This window comes from Nicotiana tabacum, chromosome 13 (assembly GCF_000715075.1).
Source record: "Nicotiana tabacum cultivar K326 chromosome 13, ASM71507v2, whole genome shotgun sequence".
Classification (NCBI taxonomy): Eukaryota; Viridiplantae; Streptophyta; class Magnoliopsida; order Solanales; family Solanaceae; genus Nicotiana; species Nicotiana tabacum.
This window is the reverse complement of record NC_134092.1, coordinates 76,956,111-76,972,805: the sequence shown is the minus strand read 5'-3', so window position 1 is coordinate 76,972,805 and position 16,695 is coordinate 76,956,111. Positions and strand designations below refer to the sequence as shown.

The 16,695-nt window shown below is 35.4% G+C and overlaps 2 protein-coding genes and 1 pseudogene across 2 annotated transcripts; 2 read left to right on the top strand and 1 right to left on the bottom strand.

Moving 5' to 3' along the window:
* The first annotated feature begins 148 nt into the window (after positions 1–148).
* On the top strand, positions 149–10,745 carry LOC107765718 (eukaryotic translation initiation factor 2 subunit alpha homolog). Its single transcript, XM_075228048.1, has 7 exons — positions 149–677; positions 4,285–4,341; positions 4,429–4,515; positions 4,595–4,741; positions 4,953–5,057; positions 6,456–6,554; positions 10,304–10,745. Exons 1-7 carry the CDS (start codon positions 294–296, stop codon positions 10,454–10,456), a joined length of 1,032 nt encoding a protein of 343 aa, XP_075084149.1. The 5' UTR covers positions 149–293; the 3' UTR covers positions 10,457–10,745.
* Positions 10,746–10,876: 131 nt separating this feature from the next.
* LOC142168173 (cell division cycle 5-like protein) lies at positions 10,877–12,988 on the top strand (annotated as a pseudogene).
* Positions 12,989–14,227: 1,239 nt separating this feature from the next.
* Positions 14,228–16,250, bottom strand: LOC107794060 (peptide-N4-(N-acetyl-beta-glucosaminyl)asparagine amidase A-like). The gene has a single exon (XM_016616512.2). It carries the CDS (start codon positions 16,076–16,078, stop codon positions 14,318–14,320), a length of 1,761 nt encoding a protein of 586 aa, XP_016471998.2. The 5' UTR covers positions 16,079–16,250; the 3' UTR covers positions 14,228–14,317.
* Between the last annotated feature and the right edge of the window lie 445 nt (positions 16,251–16,695).

Below are 16,695 nucleotides of genomic sequence, written 5' to 3'. Positions count from 1 at the left end.
TTCGCTGAGGTTTTCGTGCTTTTAATATAGCATAGATAGATAGATATGTTATATTTTTCAAATAATATTTTTTAATAAAAAATTATATTTAATATTATCCGCGTAACGGGTATAAATATTAGTTATTAGTTAATATAACAAAGTAGGTAAAATATCAATACAATTCTGGGTGGCATCTCTTCTTTCAGCCCCTCCACAGACAAAAACCCATTTTTTATCATCCCCTTTCTCCAAAACCCCCTCAGACTTTCTCCGAAACCCTAATAACTTCCACTCCAAAAATCGCCCCAATCATGGCGACCAACTCCCCAAACCTCGAATGCCGAATGTACGAAGCCAAGTACCCAGAAGTGGACATGGCAGTAATGATACAGGTGAAAAGCATGGCGGACAGCGGCGCATACGTTTCACTTCTCGAGTACAACAACATAGAAGGAATGATCCTTTTTTCTGAACTCTCTCGCCGTCGAATTCGGAGTATTAGCAGTCTTATCAAAGTCGGCCGTATCGAACCGGTTATGGTTCTTAGGGTTGATAAAGAGAAAGGATATATTGATCTGAGTAAACGAAGGGTTTCTGAAGAAGACATATCGGCTTGTGAGGAGAGGTATAATAAGAGTAAGCTTGTTCATTCAATCATGCGTCACGTTGCTGAAACCATGGGAATTGATCTGGAGGTACTACTCCCTCTGTATCATTTTATATTACAGTATTTAGCTGAATTTGGAGTTTAAGATGTTATTTTGACTTTTTGTACTCCCTATGTCCTAATTATTGCGGCAATGTTTGACTGTGCACCAAGTTTAAGAAAAAAAAGAAAGATTTTTGAAACTTATGTTCTAAAGCAAGCCACATATATTGGTGTGACCAGTGTTTTAAAAGGCGGGAGTGTAAGGCGCGGTATTTTACATATGACTCAGTGAGGCTTAAGCCAAATGGGTATTTAATTTTTAATATTTCATAAAATAATATAATTATAATAAATAATTTTAAATAGGTAAAATTATACAAAAATTGAAGAAAACTATAAATAAGTGGAAAAAAATATATATAGATGTGCTCCATCACCACATAAAACTAGTCAAAACAATTTATTATACGCTACTTACAAGCACAGTAACTTAAGAATAAAGTTTTCTACATTGAGGAACAAAAAGGATGACTAACCTGCAATTTGGATTTTGAACTTGCTGCTCTGAAGGAGAATGAAGTTTTCTTTGTATTTGCAAAAAAGAATTGACTGATCGTTGCTTTTGGAAGATAATAACAGACTAGCGGACAAGATAAAGAATTGGGAAAGACCATAAATTAGGGTTTCTAGCAATAAAAAAAGGTCTTGACTTTTAATTTAATGTTTCAGTTCTTTTTAATTTTTTTTTGAGTAATTATAGGCTGATTTTTGAGAGTTTGGGTATTATATTAAGGACTTATTCAGCAAATTTTGTTTTAATTTGAAAAAGTCTCTTGGGCTTACGCCTCACTACAAAAACGCGCCGAATTGCTGGGCGTACGCCTCTTGAGACTTTCGCCCCCACCAACGCCTCGGGACATTTTTGGTGCGCCTCGCCCTAGGGCTCGTCCCGGGGCTCACCCCAAAAACGCTTTTTAAAACACAGTGTGTGACTATATATCATCTACTTAACGGTAAATTAAGAAGTTTAAAGTTAAATTATTTCTATATAGAAAAGTACTCCTTCCGTTATAAAATTGAGTTTATTTTCTTTTTAGTCAGTTTAAAAAAAATGAATTCTTTCTAAATTTGAAAACAATTTAACTTTAAAATTTTTCCGTTACCCTTCATGAGATGGTTTATAGCCAAACAAATATTTATGGATTGTTTTAGATCACAAGTTTCAAAAGTCTTCTCTTTTTTCTTAATATTCGTGCCTAGTAAAATAGGTTCAAACAAATTGAAACAGAGGGAGTACCATTCGTTGGACAGAACAAAAAGAGAAGTGTGCCAAAATGGGATAGGGGGAGTAGTGATAACGGATGGAGAATATTAAAGTAATGGATGAGAAGTTAGCTTGATTTAGAATACATGATATCTAAGTTTAAAATTTTGAAGTTTTGAAAGTTGTATTGAATGGAATGGTGTCATAATTCTTGCAATGTCTCTAAATGAAGAAACATGGCATATATATATATATTCAAACCAAGGGAGAATATTTGGTTATGTCTTTTGATAGCATCAAGGATAGCTCACCACCACGTGACACAATTATCAAGGAGTCTTTCTAACGTCCTCGATCGCTTGCGAAGGATCTCCAAGTGAAATTGGTTGGGCTGCAAATGAAGATCAAGAAGTGTTTTCTTCTTGAGGAGGAGCTAAAAGGCTTGGAAGTACCTTACAAATACTTTCATGTGCTTGTGATGTCATTGGGAGTGACATGGAATCATCGGAGGAGCCAAAGGAGTAGCCCACATAAAAAGCTACTGCCAAATTCTGCGCAAATTTGCGCTCAAAGTGCAAATTGTATTGCACATCTGGGCGGTAGCGCAAAATTGCAGCGGGAGACTTCGCCAACCCGACCTGGAGCTTTTATTTTAAGAATATTTTTGGGGCTTTTCTTATATTTTTAAGTCCTAGTTAAACCTAAAGTGTTTCATTAGTTAGGAATTTAGTTTTTGGATGATAATTAACGTATTGAGAGAGGAAAAATCCTCTCTTTTGTTTTCTGAAGGTAACGTATTGAGAGAGGAAAAATCTTCTCAAGGTAACGTATTGAGAGAGGAAAAATCCTCTCTTTTGTTTTCTGAACAACTCTTGATCTTCTCAAGGTAATCTAATTCCTTGTTAAAATTTTCATTCCTTTTATGATAAATTTGATTTGTTTTCTGTTCTAATTCCAACATTCTTCCTTTCCTGTACGTGGGATTGTGAGATTGAATATTAGCAAGATCTTCGGTTTCTATACCGATTATATTGTTAGTTTCAAGCGACACATATCTTTATTTGCTTTAATCCACATTATTATTTGAATGTCAATTAGTTTCCGTTGCAAAACCTAGAATTCATAGTTGAATATTGCTTTCGTTATCTTGAACGCTATCATCTTTGGATTTTCAGTTGAATATGAGGTCTTTGGATATTAGAAATTATTGACGTGTGAAGTGAATGGGACTGAGTTAGTGTTGTTGACTTGGCATTTTGGTGCGCACCTATTTTGAGCTTTGACTGGTGTACTGGCCTAAAGATGAAAACCAAAGCAAAAGAAGTGTTTATGCCAAATGATTCTTAAATTTGGGGTTTTCCCCGGATAAGGTCAAATTGCTCCGCTTTGTCTTAAGCAGTATGATGAAACCGATTTCTTTTAGAAAAACTCCTAACTGTGATTTGGGAAATTTAGCTGTGAGCTCGGTCCTTTGTGCCATGTCTTAAAGATTAAGGATAGGGCCACAGGGGTATATGAAGGCTCTTCTAAGATAACAGTTGATTTGCTTCATGGCCAAGCAGGAACTGGAATGTAATCTTTGCTTTTTAGGGAGTTTGTGAGCAGAGAAAAACTGCTGATGTTACTGCAGTTGGATGTTGTCCGGTGGTCAATGTAGGGTTTCAACACATAATTTGTGAATTGAATTGAAGGGGGAAGATGCCTGTTCTGCTGGTGTATGATCTGGGCCTGCTGGATTGGTGGTAGTACATAGTTATGAATCTTAATTAATTGAGTTAGTCAATTGTGAATTGTATCACCTTTTTAACTGTTTACACGTGGGAATTTTACCATTTTCTTTTCTATGTTTTACTGTTACATAACTGGGAGTGCGTAAATAAAATATATTCTATGATATGCCTTAACATGAAGGCATTTGTTACCTTCATTTGCTCTTTCTCTCTATCCTTTGCCGTGTAATATTTTGGCTTAAGGGTGATTATTCCATCCCGGTGCCTCTGAGCATTTCTGCCTTATCGGGACTGTGCCTAATAGTTTACTGAACACGTATAGCTGCTTTATCTATGTGCCCTTGGCCTTCCTTGCAAACACATAGTTTTTCGCATGTTAATTAGAACTTCTGCTGCTTTAAAGTGGATGTCCATTTACCCCCGTGTCATTTTCTTTTCTTTCTGCGGGAAAGTTACCAGGACCTGCTGCAATTACTTGCTGTTTGAGAAATAAGAAGAATATTCATCATTATTTATTTGAGATGAACGCCTTTTGGTGCATAATGTACTTTCAGATCCATACGATTCTGTTAAACTTTTTCCTCTTCTAGTCCCTGTCAAATAGATCTTTGAATTTCTTCTCTTCAATTGCTCTTAGTCATTTCCCTTGTTTATTGCAGGACTTGTACATTCATGTTGGTTGGCCTTTATACAGAAAATATGGTCATGCTTTTGAGGTGGGAATTTGTATCAATTTCCAAAGATTTCTTTTTCCCTCTTCTGATTGGCAAGATTCATTATGGATTTCTTGGTTTTGATTCCAGGCATTCAAATTAGTTGTTAGTGATCCAGATTCAATTCTTAATTCCCTCACCCGTGAAGTTAAAGAAATTGGCTCTGATGGGAAGGAGGTACTCTTTTGTCATATCATTTTCTTGGTTAATTTCGTCCAATGATGTCTAATGATATTTAATATCTTATCCTCCGTAGGTAACTAAGGTTGCTCCTGCTCTATCCGAGGAAGTTAAAGATGCCTTAGTCAAGAATATTCGGAGGAGAATGACTCCACAACCTTTGAAGATTCGAGCAGATATTGAGATGAAATGTTTTCAGTTTGACGGCGTCCTTCACATCAAGGTTTGTATAACTGCCATCATCATTTTCATGCAATTGTCTATTTCTTCAACCAGTTGTTGTCACTTGTAGAGGTTGCATTTTTCTTATTGCTGTCGTTGTTCAATAAAATGATAACATTACCTATCAGAAAGGGGAAACAACTTGTACAGGTCACATATTGTTTGTAATGTTAGCCCCCTTTTTTTGATGATTTATTTCACGTCTGGTGCAGGAAGCTATGCGTAAAGCAGAAGCTGCGGGTAATGATGATTGCCCAGTTAAAATTAAACTTGTTGCTCCTCCAGCATACGTGCTCAATACTCAGACTCTTGACAAGGTAAGTAATTGTTTATTGCATATATTTATGGGTAGCCTGTTTTACCTGAGTGAAATGTTTTTAGTCTTCACCTTTCAAAAGTATCAGATTGGTTTGTGGTGGAGCATTTTTATTGTTCTGAGGTCATTTTGGTCAAGAACATTGTAGTACATGTTAGTTCCGCCTTGAAAGCATATTATTTATTTTTGAAAAAATGAAGAAAGTTGGGAAAGCTAACTGCTTCAAGGGCGGGATCAGAGTTCCTTACCCAGGTTTAATATCGGAACTCGATCAGCAGGCAGAAAAGTTTATGGAAACATTCGTCGTCCATCTCTTGGCAAGTGTCAGGCCAAACGCATATAGACTGCCCGTTATGTGCTATTACCTCCTTCACCTTGATTTAGCTTGAAAGACTCTTTTTTCTCTTTTCTCTCTCCATCATCTCAGTTGTTGCAGAGTGAGTTCTTATTTTATCAGTAATACTTCCACTTATCTATCATAGTTTTATAGTCAAAGAAGGATGCCTGTTTGGATAATACACTTTTTAGGATGCTCTAGCTGGACCCCTTTTGCTTACTATGACCTTCGGGGACCACCTGTTCGATGTCATTTTTCTCCTATCCATCATGGGATGCTTCCCAAAAATCTTTTGGCTTTCTCCTTGGTTTTATTGTGCTTATTTTCGAGTTAGGTGGTTAAGAATGAATGTCAACTTCATAGGATCATTCTTTTAACTGCCATTTTCGTTTCATACTCTCAAGTATGCTCATTAACTATTATCAATGTTAAAGCTACTTCTAGAATTAATCTCTTATGTTGTACTGCTGCTGGAAAGTGAAAAAAAGAATAAAATACTTTAGTGGGCAATTGCTGAGCATAGTTCCTTCAAAAAATCAAGTAGTGCAAGCATTTATACTAGTTTCTTAATTGGTCACCTACCGCATTATGCCTTCTTAGCTGTTATCACCTACCGTATTATGCCTTATAACAACTACCTAGAGGGTGTTATATGATAATCATCAAATGTTACCTTAAGGTGATGTATGCTAAATCACTTGTACCAGATATCACTATTTGCATTGAACTGTAGAAAGTACCACTGCTAGTGGCTAACTACTGAAGTAAAGATTACTTTCTATAATGTATAAAACTAAAGGTATGCAGGTAGTTGTCTTGGTTTAGATGTGTTTAAAAGGTAGTGTAAAAGATACACTGCTTTAAAAGCTGATCCAATGTTGTGGAGTGCAAATACAAACTTGTCTATACAGCTTCTCGGTTGCAACATTTCCCTCTTTGTTTATATCTGATTGTGGAACCGTTGATATGTAGTTTTGTACATGTAGTTCTTCTCTAAAATTTATAATTTTTAAGAGAATTCAACTTGTTAGGTTACGGTTTCTATTTTATTGCTTTTGGCAGGAGCAAGGCATAGCAATCCTTACTAAAGCAATTGCAGCTTGCACCGAGGAAATAGAGCGTCACAAAGGAAAACTTGCTGTCAAGGAGGCTCCTAGAGCGGTGAGCGACTATATTCATTATGAGTACTTCTTTATTTGTGGAATGTGCTTCTTCCTATGTTTGGATGACCTATATTTGGAGACCAGAATCCAGATTAACCATAATAGATATAGTTGGTAAATCTCTTAATAATCATTTGATGGCAGGGGTAAGATTCAGGAGGTTCTATATCACAGATGCCATACTCCCATTATCATTTCTACAAATTATTTTGTGTCCCAAGCAAGACAAGTCCCTTGTTCATAATCTATATTATTATAAAAGCATGAATACAATGTCGGTTTACAAAAATAACTTTATAATATTAAGCATAATAACTCATAATAAAAGGACATAACCGGAATTCTAGATATTAGCCGTATAATCCTATTAGTTTTAGGACATAATACTACACGTTAGGAATCCTACATGATTACCTTTAGGAATCCTATTAGTATATTTACTTTCGGGCGGTCTAATTCATATAAAATTGAACAAGTAAATATCTTTAGTTATGTAATCCTTTTACTTTTAGGATATACTTGTTAAAACTTCCTATTACTAATTTAATTCGAAAACGTATTATAACGTTCTATTACTAATTTAATTTAAGAATGTATTATATTGTCCAAATCCATTTAGAAAAAGGAGAGCCTATTTTATTATAAAAGCATAAATACAATATTAATATACCAAAATAGCCCTAAAATATTAGCGGAAGAACTCATAGGGAAAGGACATAACTACAATAACCTATTTTTTGGACTACAATATCTTCTTTGCTAATTTTTAATATTTAATATTTTAAAATTAATAAAATTTTATGTATTAAATTCTTATTAAAAATATGTAGGAAGGTTTAATAAAATCAATTTCATAAGAATCCTCCGTATTGGCAATACATTACTACTCCATAATGTCCAATACCATAAAAAAGTATATATATATATTAAATGGACTGCATAAAGAGTTGAAATTGAGAAAAAAATACCCCCACGATAATATATTTTTATATTATATTTGAACTATTTTCCTACTCAATATTTTTTAATCAATTTTTTGTGTAATATTGAAAAATACCCAATTATTAAACAACAACTAAGAAAATATTTAAGAATATAAATGTGTGAGAAAGAGAAAAAAAATGGTTGGTAAGAGTCAATATCACTAATGATTCTACAAACATAAAGATCTAAAAGTGAAATGTCATATCAATCTTTTACTCTTTGAAAATAAAATTTATAGTGGATAAAATTATAATGAAGATTAAATATTTAAAACAAGAGATGAACTAATATTAAGATCTGAATTAACATAGAATAGATTATTTTTTATGTTAAAATCAAATAATTAAATCTTTTAATTAATTGTTTAGCAAGAGAATCCAATTCAATTATTTTTTAAATTCATTATATGAGTAAAATTCTTACTTAAGTTAAAAAATAATCTTAGGATACATAAATTTATTCCATAAAAAGAGTGTTAGAACACAAAGTAAAAAGGTTAGTATATTATTAAGAATCAAAATGCTATACAAGTGACTGAAGAAGCACAATCAAAGCTAAATCTTAATCAAAAACAAGCTTTCAAGACTATATTATAAAGAGTCGACTCTGGTATAATGAGATTATTCTTTGTAGATGCCTCCGACGGAATCGGAATAATATTTCTATGTCATGCATTACTTGCAAATATCATATCAAGAGGCATGTTACTGTTAGCAATAATAGCAAGTGGTGTACCAACAACGATTTTATTATGAGGCCACCCACTTTAGATTTGATATACCTCTTCAAACAACTTAAATAACTATCACAAATATATCAAAGCAGAGCAATGGTGCTAAATTTATAAGGAAAGCAAAATTGATAATATGGGATGAAGCACTTATGGCAAAGTGTCAAACGATCGAAATAATTGTCCGGATTTCTTATTAATGAACCGTTTGGTGAAAAATTAATGGTTTGGGAGGTGATTTCTGTCAAGTACTACCAGTAGTTCCAAAATCGACAAAAGCAGAGACTGTAAAAGCTAGCCTGCCAAAGTTATACTTCTGGCCTCAAATGAAAAAAATTCAACTGACAAGAAATATAAAGTAAGAACAGATCCAGTATTCAGTGTCTTCTTGCTTCGTGTCGGAAACGAAGAAGAGCATCCAATAAAAGATGATTTGGTTACTTGGTTATCAATCCTAATGGTAATAGTAGTGCATTTAATAAGAGAAATATTTCTATCATTAAATTAAAACGCAATTTGTGCAAATCGCATGATAGAATTAAAAAGATATCTTAGCTAGCAGAAATGAATATGTTGATCAACTAAATAAAATGTTGATTGCAAAATTTTATAATAAAAATAAAATATTTTTCAATTTTTGACTCGGCAGAAAATGATACCAATAATTACTACTAAGAAGAATATTTAAATACTTTAATACCAGATGACCTTCTACCATATATGTTTGGTGTCAAGTTTATTATTTCTTACGTATGTTAGTGTCACCGTTATATATAATAGACTAAGTTAAAATTGATCTTCCATTGTATATAGGTTAATTTAAAAAAAAAATACGCCCGTCATGCTACTGAAAAACTTAGATACGCCGAATAGCTTATGTAATAGCACACAGATGGTATATAGAAGTTCTGACAATAACGTCATACAAGCAAAAATTATGATACTGGTCAATGTGCTTCTAAGTGTATTCTTATCCCTGAATTCAACTTTCGTCTTCCGAAACTAAGGAATATCCTTTTAAATTTGTGTGAAAATAATATTTAGTAATGTTTTGCAAATATAACAAATAAAGCACAAGGACAAACATCCTAAATATTGAACTATATTTACCGCAATATATTTTCTTGCACGAACAACTGTATGTTGCACTTTCAAGAGGGATATCAAGATCGACAACAAGAGTTTTGGTTAAGGCAGAGCAACCAAAGCATTAGGAGAAAACATACACAAAAAAATATTGTCCACAAAAAAGTGTTCGTTAAGATACTATCACATTAAATACTTTTAAACTATAATACATAATTATCTAATTAACATGCCAAAATCGATCATTTGTATAAGTTTTGAAGATGTCCTTTTATTTTTAATTCATGTATTATGCTAATGTAATAATATTTTTCGGCATTTATATGATTGTTGTATTATTATACATAAAATTTCTCTCATTAATTAATTTTTTTGTTCCTTCATATAAATAAATTTTTAAATCATCACGTGTTATTATTAACGTGCAACGCACGTTCATATATATATATATATATATATATATATATATATATATATATAGCAGTGCCTAGAGAAAAATAGGAGAGCTTTATTCAATCGAAATATACATATTTCCATCAACTGTTGTCATAAAGTTGGCTTCTGAATCTCTAATTTGGTTTTGGTTGCAACAGTGTAGATGTTCATGGGCAGAAGTTTTACAGTTGATAAAAGGGACTTCCAATCCTGGTCTTTTGTATTACAACTGACCTTTTTTAGGTTTATGAATAAAATACTGTTAAATAATTGGTAGAACTACATTACAAGTGAATCCATTCAGCATATCAATTTGAACGGAAACTTGTGACAGTTAGACTCCGTACATATTCCTAGGAGACTTTTGGAACATTGAACTGACTGGAATTGAAAACTTTAACCAGGAAAAGATATGCATCTCTGGCTCTCGTTTTCTTCTTTTCTTGCTTTCTATTTTTGGCTATGTTATCTTATTTCTTCTGTGGCGATTCTGATGTGATTAATCTCTTCAGGTGAGTGAACGGGAAGACAAATTACTTGCTGAGCAGATGGCTAAACTCGGTCGTGAAAATGAGGAGATCAGTGGTGATGAAGATAGTGAAGAGGAGGAAGATACAGGGATGGGAGAAATTGACGTGGATTCAGGAGCTGGAATTAGAGAGTAAAAATGCCACAGCTTGTATGGACTTGGAAAACACATTGTTCACGGATACAGCTCCTACGGAACCTACCCCTCATCCTTTTTCTTGTCCCTTTGTAGCCTTGTGCTTACTTTTGGCCATTTTCCTTGATGAGCATTTTAGTTTTTACGTAAAATCATATTGAAGTTTGTGCGGCTATTTGGCAATTCCAAACTTTTTTGATATATTTTGCAATGTGATTGAATAGCCCAATACAATGTTATCTCAATTCTTTTACTCATGAATATATTTTCAGAATAGTTAGTTTTTGGCATCCCTTTTTCTTCTAGATAGGTGGGATTACTGTTAAGCAATGGTTATGATTGAGCTGGTGAATGTGAAGCTTTAGGTTTATCATTTTTTTGGGAAGCTTGGAGAGTCATGTAATGTATTATAATCTAGCTGATGAATGCGAAGCTTACGTTTAAGATTTCTTTGAAGAAGTTAGGGAAGTACATTGGTCTGGTGTACTGACACGTAAGCTTGGGCACTGTGCTGGTTGGCTTGGCTAAGCTGGTTTTTATTAGCTTAGTTCAGCTAGGTTTAATTTTGATTCGGTTGAAGCTTAGTTCAGCTGGATCTTGGTTAAAGTTTGGCTCGACTCAGATCGGCTTAATTAAAGCCCGCTTAAAGCTTACTGAGCTTGGTTTCAGATGAGATTAAAGTTAAAATAGCACGGGCTAGCAAGTTTCGAATTGGTAATTGAAAAATATGCAGCATTTGTAATATCATTAAAAATTATCTATTATTTTGTTGAAACACGGGAAGTTCCAGCATAATATGTTGGATTATGGAGCTAAACTTACAGCATATTATGTTGGAACTCTAGCACATGTAAAGTCCCAGCATAATATGTTGGATTATGGAGCTTTTGTGCATAAACTTCAAGCATATTATGTTGGAATTCCACCACGTTATGAAATTCCAGCACATTATGCTGGAATTTTTCCCAATTTTTAAGGGTGTTTTTATTCAGATTTTATCTTTATATGAAAAAGTGGTTAAATTTCGATTACTTTTAAAATTGTGTCTATTTTTTAATTACCAGTTGTAAACTCTTTTCATGAGATTAAATGGAGTGACATAGTCAGTAAGAATTCATAGAGCCGGTCCTAATTTGCTTGGGATTAAGACGTAATCTAATCAGAGTTTCAACTCTGTTCACGTTATGAACATAAGATAATTTTGTACTCTTATTTAGCAAATTTACTTATTTCTACTTTAAGAAATTCATTATTTTTCTTATAACAATTCATTAATTGTCAAATGGGCTCCTTCTGTAATGCACGAACAAAGAAAAACTAATACTAACAATCCTACTAGGATTTGGATCTGTTAATAGCTTGTTATCAGACTAAATTCTTGTCCCTAGTTTTGTTAGCATTAGGTTTTCCTGTAAGGCGGGTATGCTTGCTTTGATTAAAAGTTCTGTCTTTCCAAAAAAACAAACAAACAAGGAAACAAAATCTAAATGAGGAATATGATGGTTCGGGATGCTTTTAAGATTGTGGGGGTTCTAAATAAAGAATTTGTACATATTAATAAATAATTGGTTTGAACCAAAGTTATTGGGTTTGGATTATGGAAGGACGAGATTTTAAAGGCGGCCATATATAATGAAGTACGGGGCGAATGAATGGGCTCGTATTTCTTCCGTGGATTGTGCCTTCAATTAAAAAGGCTGAACGGACACGAGAAGAAGAAGGTGGATGGATCATGCCGGCACAATGGAGGACAATTGTACCAATTGTTGGCCGTACACCATCCCAGTACATTAAACATTATGAGAAGCTTCTCGATGCCATGGACGAAAACTATGAGTGATGATCCGAGAAAATTCCTCGAGGGATTGATCCATATCCAGAATGAAAGCCCCCTCATCCTGATCCTGTTGATATGGATGAGGATGAGAAAGAAATGGTTTCTGAAGCACGGGCTCGATTAGCCAACACAAATGGCAAAAAGGCTACAAGGAAAGCCAGAGAAAAGCAGCTTCAAGAGGCTAAAAAAACTAGAGAACTAAGGGCTGCTGGAATAGATCATGTATATCAAAGGAAGAGAAAAGGTAGTTCAGGAATTGATTACAATCCCCTTGAGAAGATTTCTATGATGTTACTGATGAAGAAGACTCTAGTCCTGTAGAACAACGGCCTTATACCATTGAAGAATTTGAAGGTGAAAGAAGAGTCGATAAATAAGCTCGTCTAAGATTGCACAAAGGAAGGAGGACGCGCTTACAGCTATATTGCATCATGCCAACAAACATAACGTGAGGAAGAGGTCGAAATTGAATCTTCCTGCACCAAGGATTCCTGACCGACCATGAATTGGCAGCCATAGCAAAGATAGGTATTCACGCCAACGATCTAATAGCTGGCTGGGGTTGATGAACTCTCCAAAGGAAATGCTGCAACCCGCGCTCTCTTGCAAATTATGCCTGGACCTGGAGTGCTCGATACCGTAGCAAGCTCGATTGAGTGTGTTCCGGACTGGGGCTCGATTGTAGATGTTGTAGTAAGCTTGAAACCCAGGCCTATTAACATATTAAAATTTTGGAATTGTTTGTGATTTGGTTAGTATCAAGCTTATACTGGCTCTTTTATATTTCCTTTTCAAGGAACATATTTTCGTTTTATTGTTAGAATTGTGTGGGCGACGATTTTGGTCAGAACGTGGAATAATTAGCAGTTTGTTATCGTTTTCGTTCTACTTATTCTATATTTGTTTTCATCCTTCTCCTTTCTTTTTGTGCTTACTTTCTTTGTTCAAGGAGAGAGATGGCGATGTTATTTGATAACCTTTTAAATGGTTGACCAGTTCATTCTACAGAACTGTTCTCATGATCTGTTTAAGCTGAGTTATTTCTTGCTTCTCATTCAGACCATGTTAACAATTCAACTGCTCGCTTTAGGTGTTATTTGCTGGATAATAACATCACCACTGCAGTAGCGGCTAGCTCACCAACTGATAGAAATTATGCATAAGAAGCAGAAAAGCAGCAATTTACTAAAGAAAAGGAACAAGCAGACTTTACGAGCAGCATAGTAATTACACTTTGCTTATGATAAAAGTAAAGACACTAGCTTCAAAGCCACTCCATTGTTACTTTTGTCTTTGATCAATGTTTTTCATTTTTCCAGGACCGAAGAACAGGGGATCCTTATTGTTGCAAAATATTGAACATGAGGCTATGTTCAAACTCCCAGTCCTTCTATCAGAGCTACTTTGTTCTTTTGTACATTTGTCTTTGGTGACTTCTATGATACTCCTCTTACTCTTACACTGTTTCTCCCCTTGTGGACTAATGGTTGCAAATCTAACTGAAATGAGAGGTAGTCACATATGGTAGCGTTAGTAAGAATGGTGTCTCCAGTTTAAAGTCATCAAGTCTCTGTGCAACATATATCTCTGGATAGTAATAAAACCACCAGCTACTTCCCAAATGAGAAATGATGGAACTGTGTAGGCTGCAGCCACTCCATCTGTAAGGATTGAGGACAACAAATCATGAAGGTGTATTACTGCTATTTTGGCTGCATCTTCTTATAGTTAATATTTACATATATGTAGTCAATTAAGCTAATCTTTCATCCAAAAGACAGGAAGACTGTAAGCAGAGTTAAGTTCATTTTATGGCATTTCACATTCTTGTTGAAAGTTGAAACCTACAACTTTACACTATGATTACTACTAAGACAAGAATTCGGGGATCAATTCAACTGATGCTATACACTACATGGTCGCAGGGAAAGAAAGGGCAGTGGGAATGGAGCATTTAACTCATAAAAACGATTCCTCAAACGGAGTCACAATTCACAAAGGATAAAATGAACCATGCAACTGAAACTACAAGAAGGCTGCACAAACACTGCTTGCAGTGTCACTCGTAAGTGTGCCATTAGCAACTGAAACGGTCCTAGAATAGCAACCAACATCATCCCTGTAAGAATAAGTTTGTTGAGTGGTGGCTCCACCAGATAGAACATCATGATCTTGAACAACCATCCACCCACTGCATATCTGCCGATTTGTCAAAGAGGTTGATAAATCTCCAATGGACTTCCTCTCCCTCCATTCATGATCTAAATCAGTAAGCATCAAGCTTGTATCATTCTCTGTTGAAGGCAAATTCTTAGTGGTCATACTAAGTGGATATATCTTCTTTACGGTGGTCCTAGAAATCGTGATACCCGTATCAGACACTACTCTTACTATGCTCTCTTCTCTCACATTCTGCCTTACCCTTTTTTCAGTACCATTGTGATAAAACTTTATCTCATTCTTGAACTTCACTTCTCTGGAAACTGTTGTAGTTAAATTTCCTGAAGTTGTATTCACCCACCCCGAAAACTTGCTCTTCCTTCCCATCTCAATCTCAAACGACCCATCAAGTCCATGAAAACTCGAAGATCGCTCGATGTTAAACTTAGGAGCACCATAATCAAGAACCTCAGCCTGAACTTCACATGGAGATTTACAATCATCTAACCATAAATGCAAATTCCCATCCACAAGCCAAAATGGGATACTATCCGCCACCCCAAGATCCAAAAAATGATCTTTACCATCAAGCAGCAGCTCCAAAAACGGCGTTAAATCAATATCATAAGAAGGAAGATCAAAGGCACCAATTGAAACCACCGGTTCCCAGAACAAAGGATTAATTCCTCCCGTGAAAATCACTGGGAATGGAACCAAATATCCTACCAAATTCTCATCTATCTTTAACAAAACTTCCCTATAAGCTCCATGGCCTCTTTTTGTGGTCAAATTATTCATCTTGAGATATGAATCCGGCGGATTTGAGTACCAAAACTCATCATCCCCGTGAAACGATACATAAATTTCCATCACAGCTTTGTAAGTATTCTTTGGAATCACAACTCTCTGCCCATGTAATTCTGATTCACTCTCAATTCTAAACCAAAATCCATTATCTCCATTCCCCGATATGGGGATTATCAAATCAGCCGGTTTTTCATATAAATCCAACGAATTTCTCAGTTTGTTAACTTCCATTGAAATATGATTATTATCAACATAATTACCCAATTCAACCCCGGTAACATTCTTAATATCATAGTATAAAAAAGTAAGATTAACATGATAAACCCCAGTAAAAATTTCATTAACTAAATTTTCGAGCATGACAGAAAGGGTAATATTGTCCTTTAAAAGAATAGAAGTGTACTTGGTGACGTCTTTATTAACGGTCCAGAAAATTCCGTCATCGGTGGGCTCAGCAGTGCTGGTACGGAGAAGTTCAGCACCGTCAAGCCAAACGGCGGCGATACGGTCGTACTGTTCGCCTTTGCAGGATACTTTGAACTGGAGAACGGCATGAGTCCAAGAGCATTTGAAGGGCGAGGAGTAAGGGATAGAGACTGGCGGAAGGCCGTATGTGTTGCTGAAGTTGTGGGTGAATAAGGGCAGTGTGCAAGATGGAGTACTGTTGTTAGTGAAGAGTAATGGGTGACTGATTTCGATGTATGGATGTGGAGTTTTGGGGGAAAGTGTGTGTTTGATGAAATGGGAATGGTGTTGTGGTAGTGAACAAGAAAGTGGAAAAATCAAGAAGAAGAGAATAGTAATAATGGAGGGGAGCATTTTGACCGCTGATGGAAATGAAAATCTGTTGAATTTTCTAATTTGGAAGGCAGGAGCTGAATCTGAATTGGGGTTTTGACTGCTCAGATTTGAGAATAATCAGCTTGTTTTAGTTGGTCCAGTAGGCAGTAGCTAAGATGTCCAAGTTCAACTATAGTTCCTAAGGTGAATGGTTTTGCACAATTTGGGTTTAATAACTACGAGTTTAAGTGTCATGGCCCTTCTTGCTACTAGTATCCTTGATGACTTTGGTTTGGGTGTTTACAGTTAATTTCTCCGTCGTTCGTCATTCTCTTAGTTGCAATTTTTGCTCTAATACCACGTAGTCAACGTGGACGAAGTCATAGTGATAGCTGAGTCGTTCGTTGACTTCAAGATTGAGCCTGCCAAGTCTATAGGAGACAACTCCGAGTGGGGTGGATGAGATCATGACAAGGATAAGGGGAAAGGCATAGCCGAGGTATACAAGTGCAATGGCAAGGGGCATCCCATAACGGACAGGGGCCCAAGAGAAACGATAAGGAGCCGGAAAATGGTAGCGAGTCGTGCCTAAGGGAGGGTGCTACTTCTGTAAAAGATCACATCGGGCAAGTGATATCCAGAGTTGGGGAAGCTTG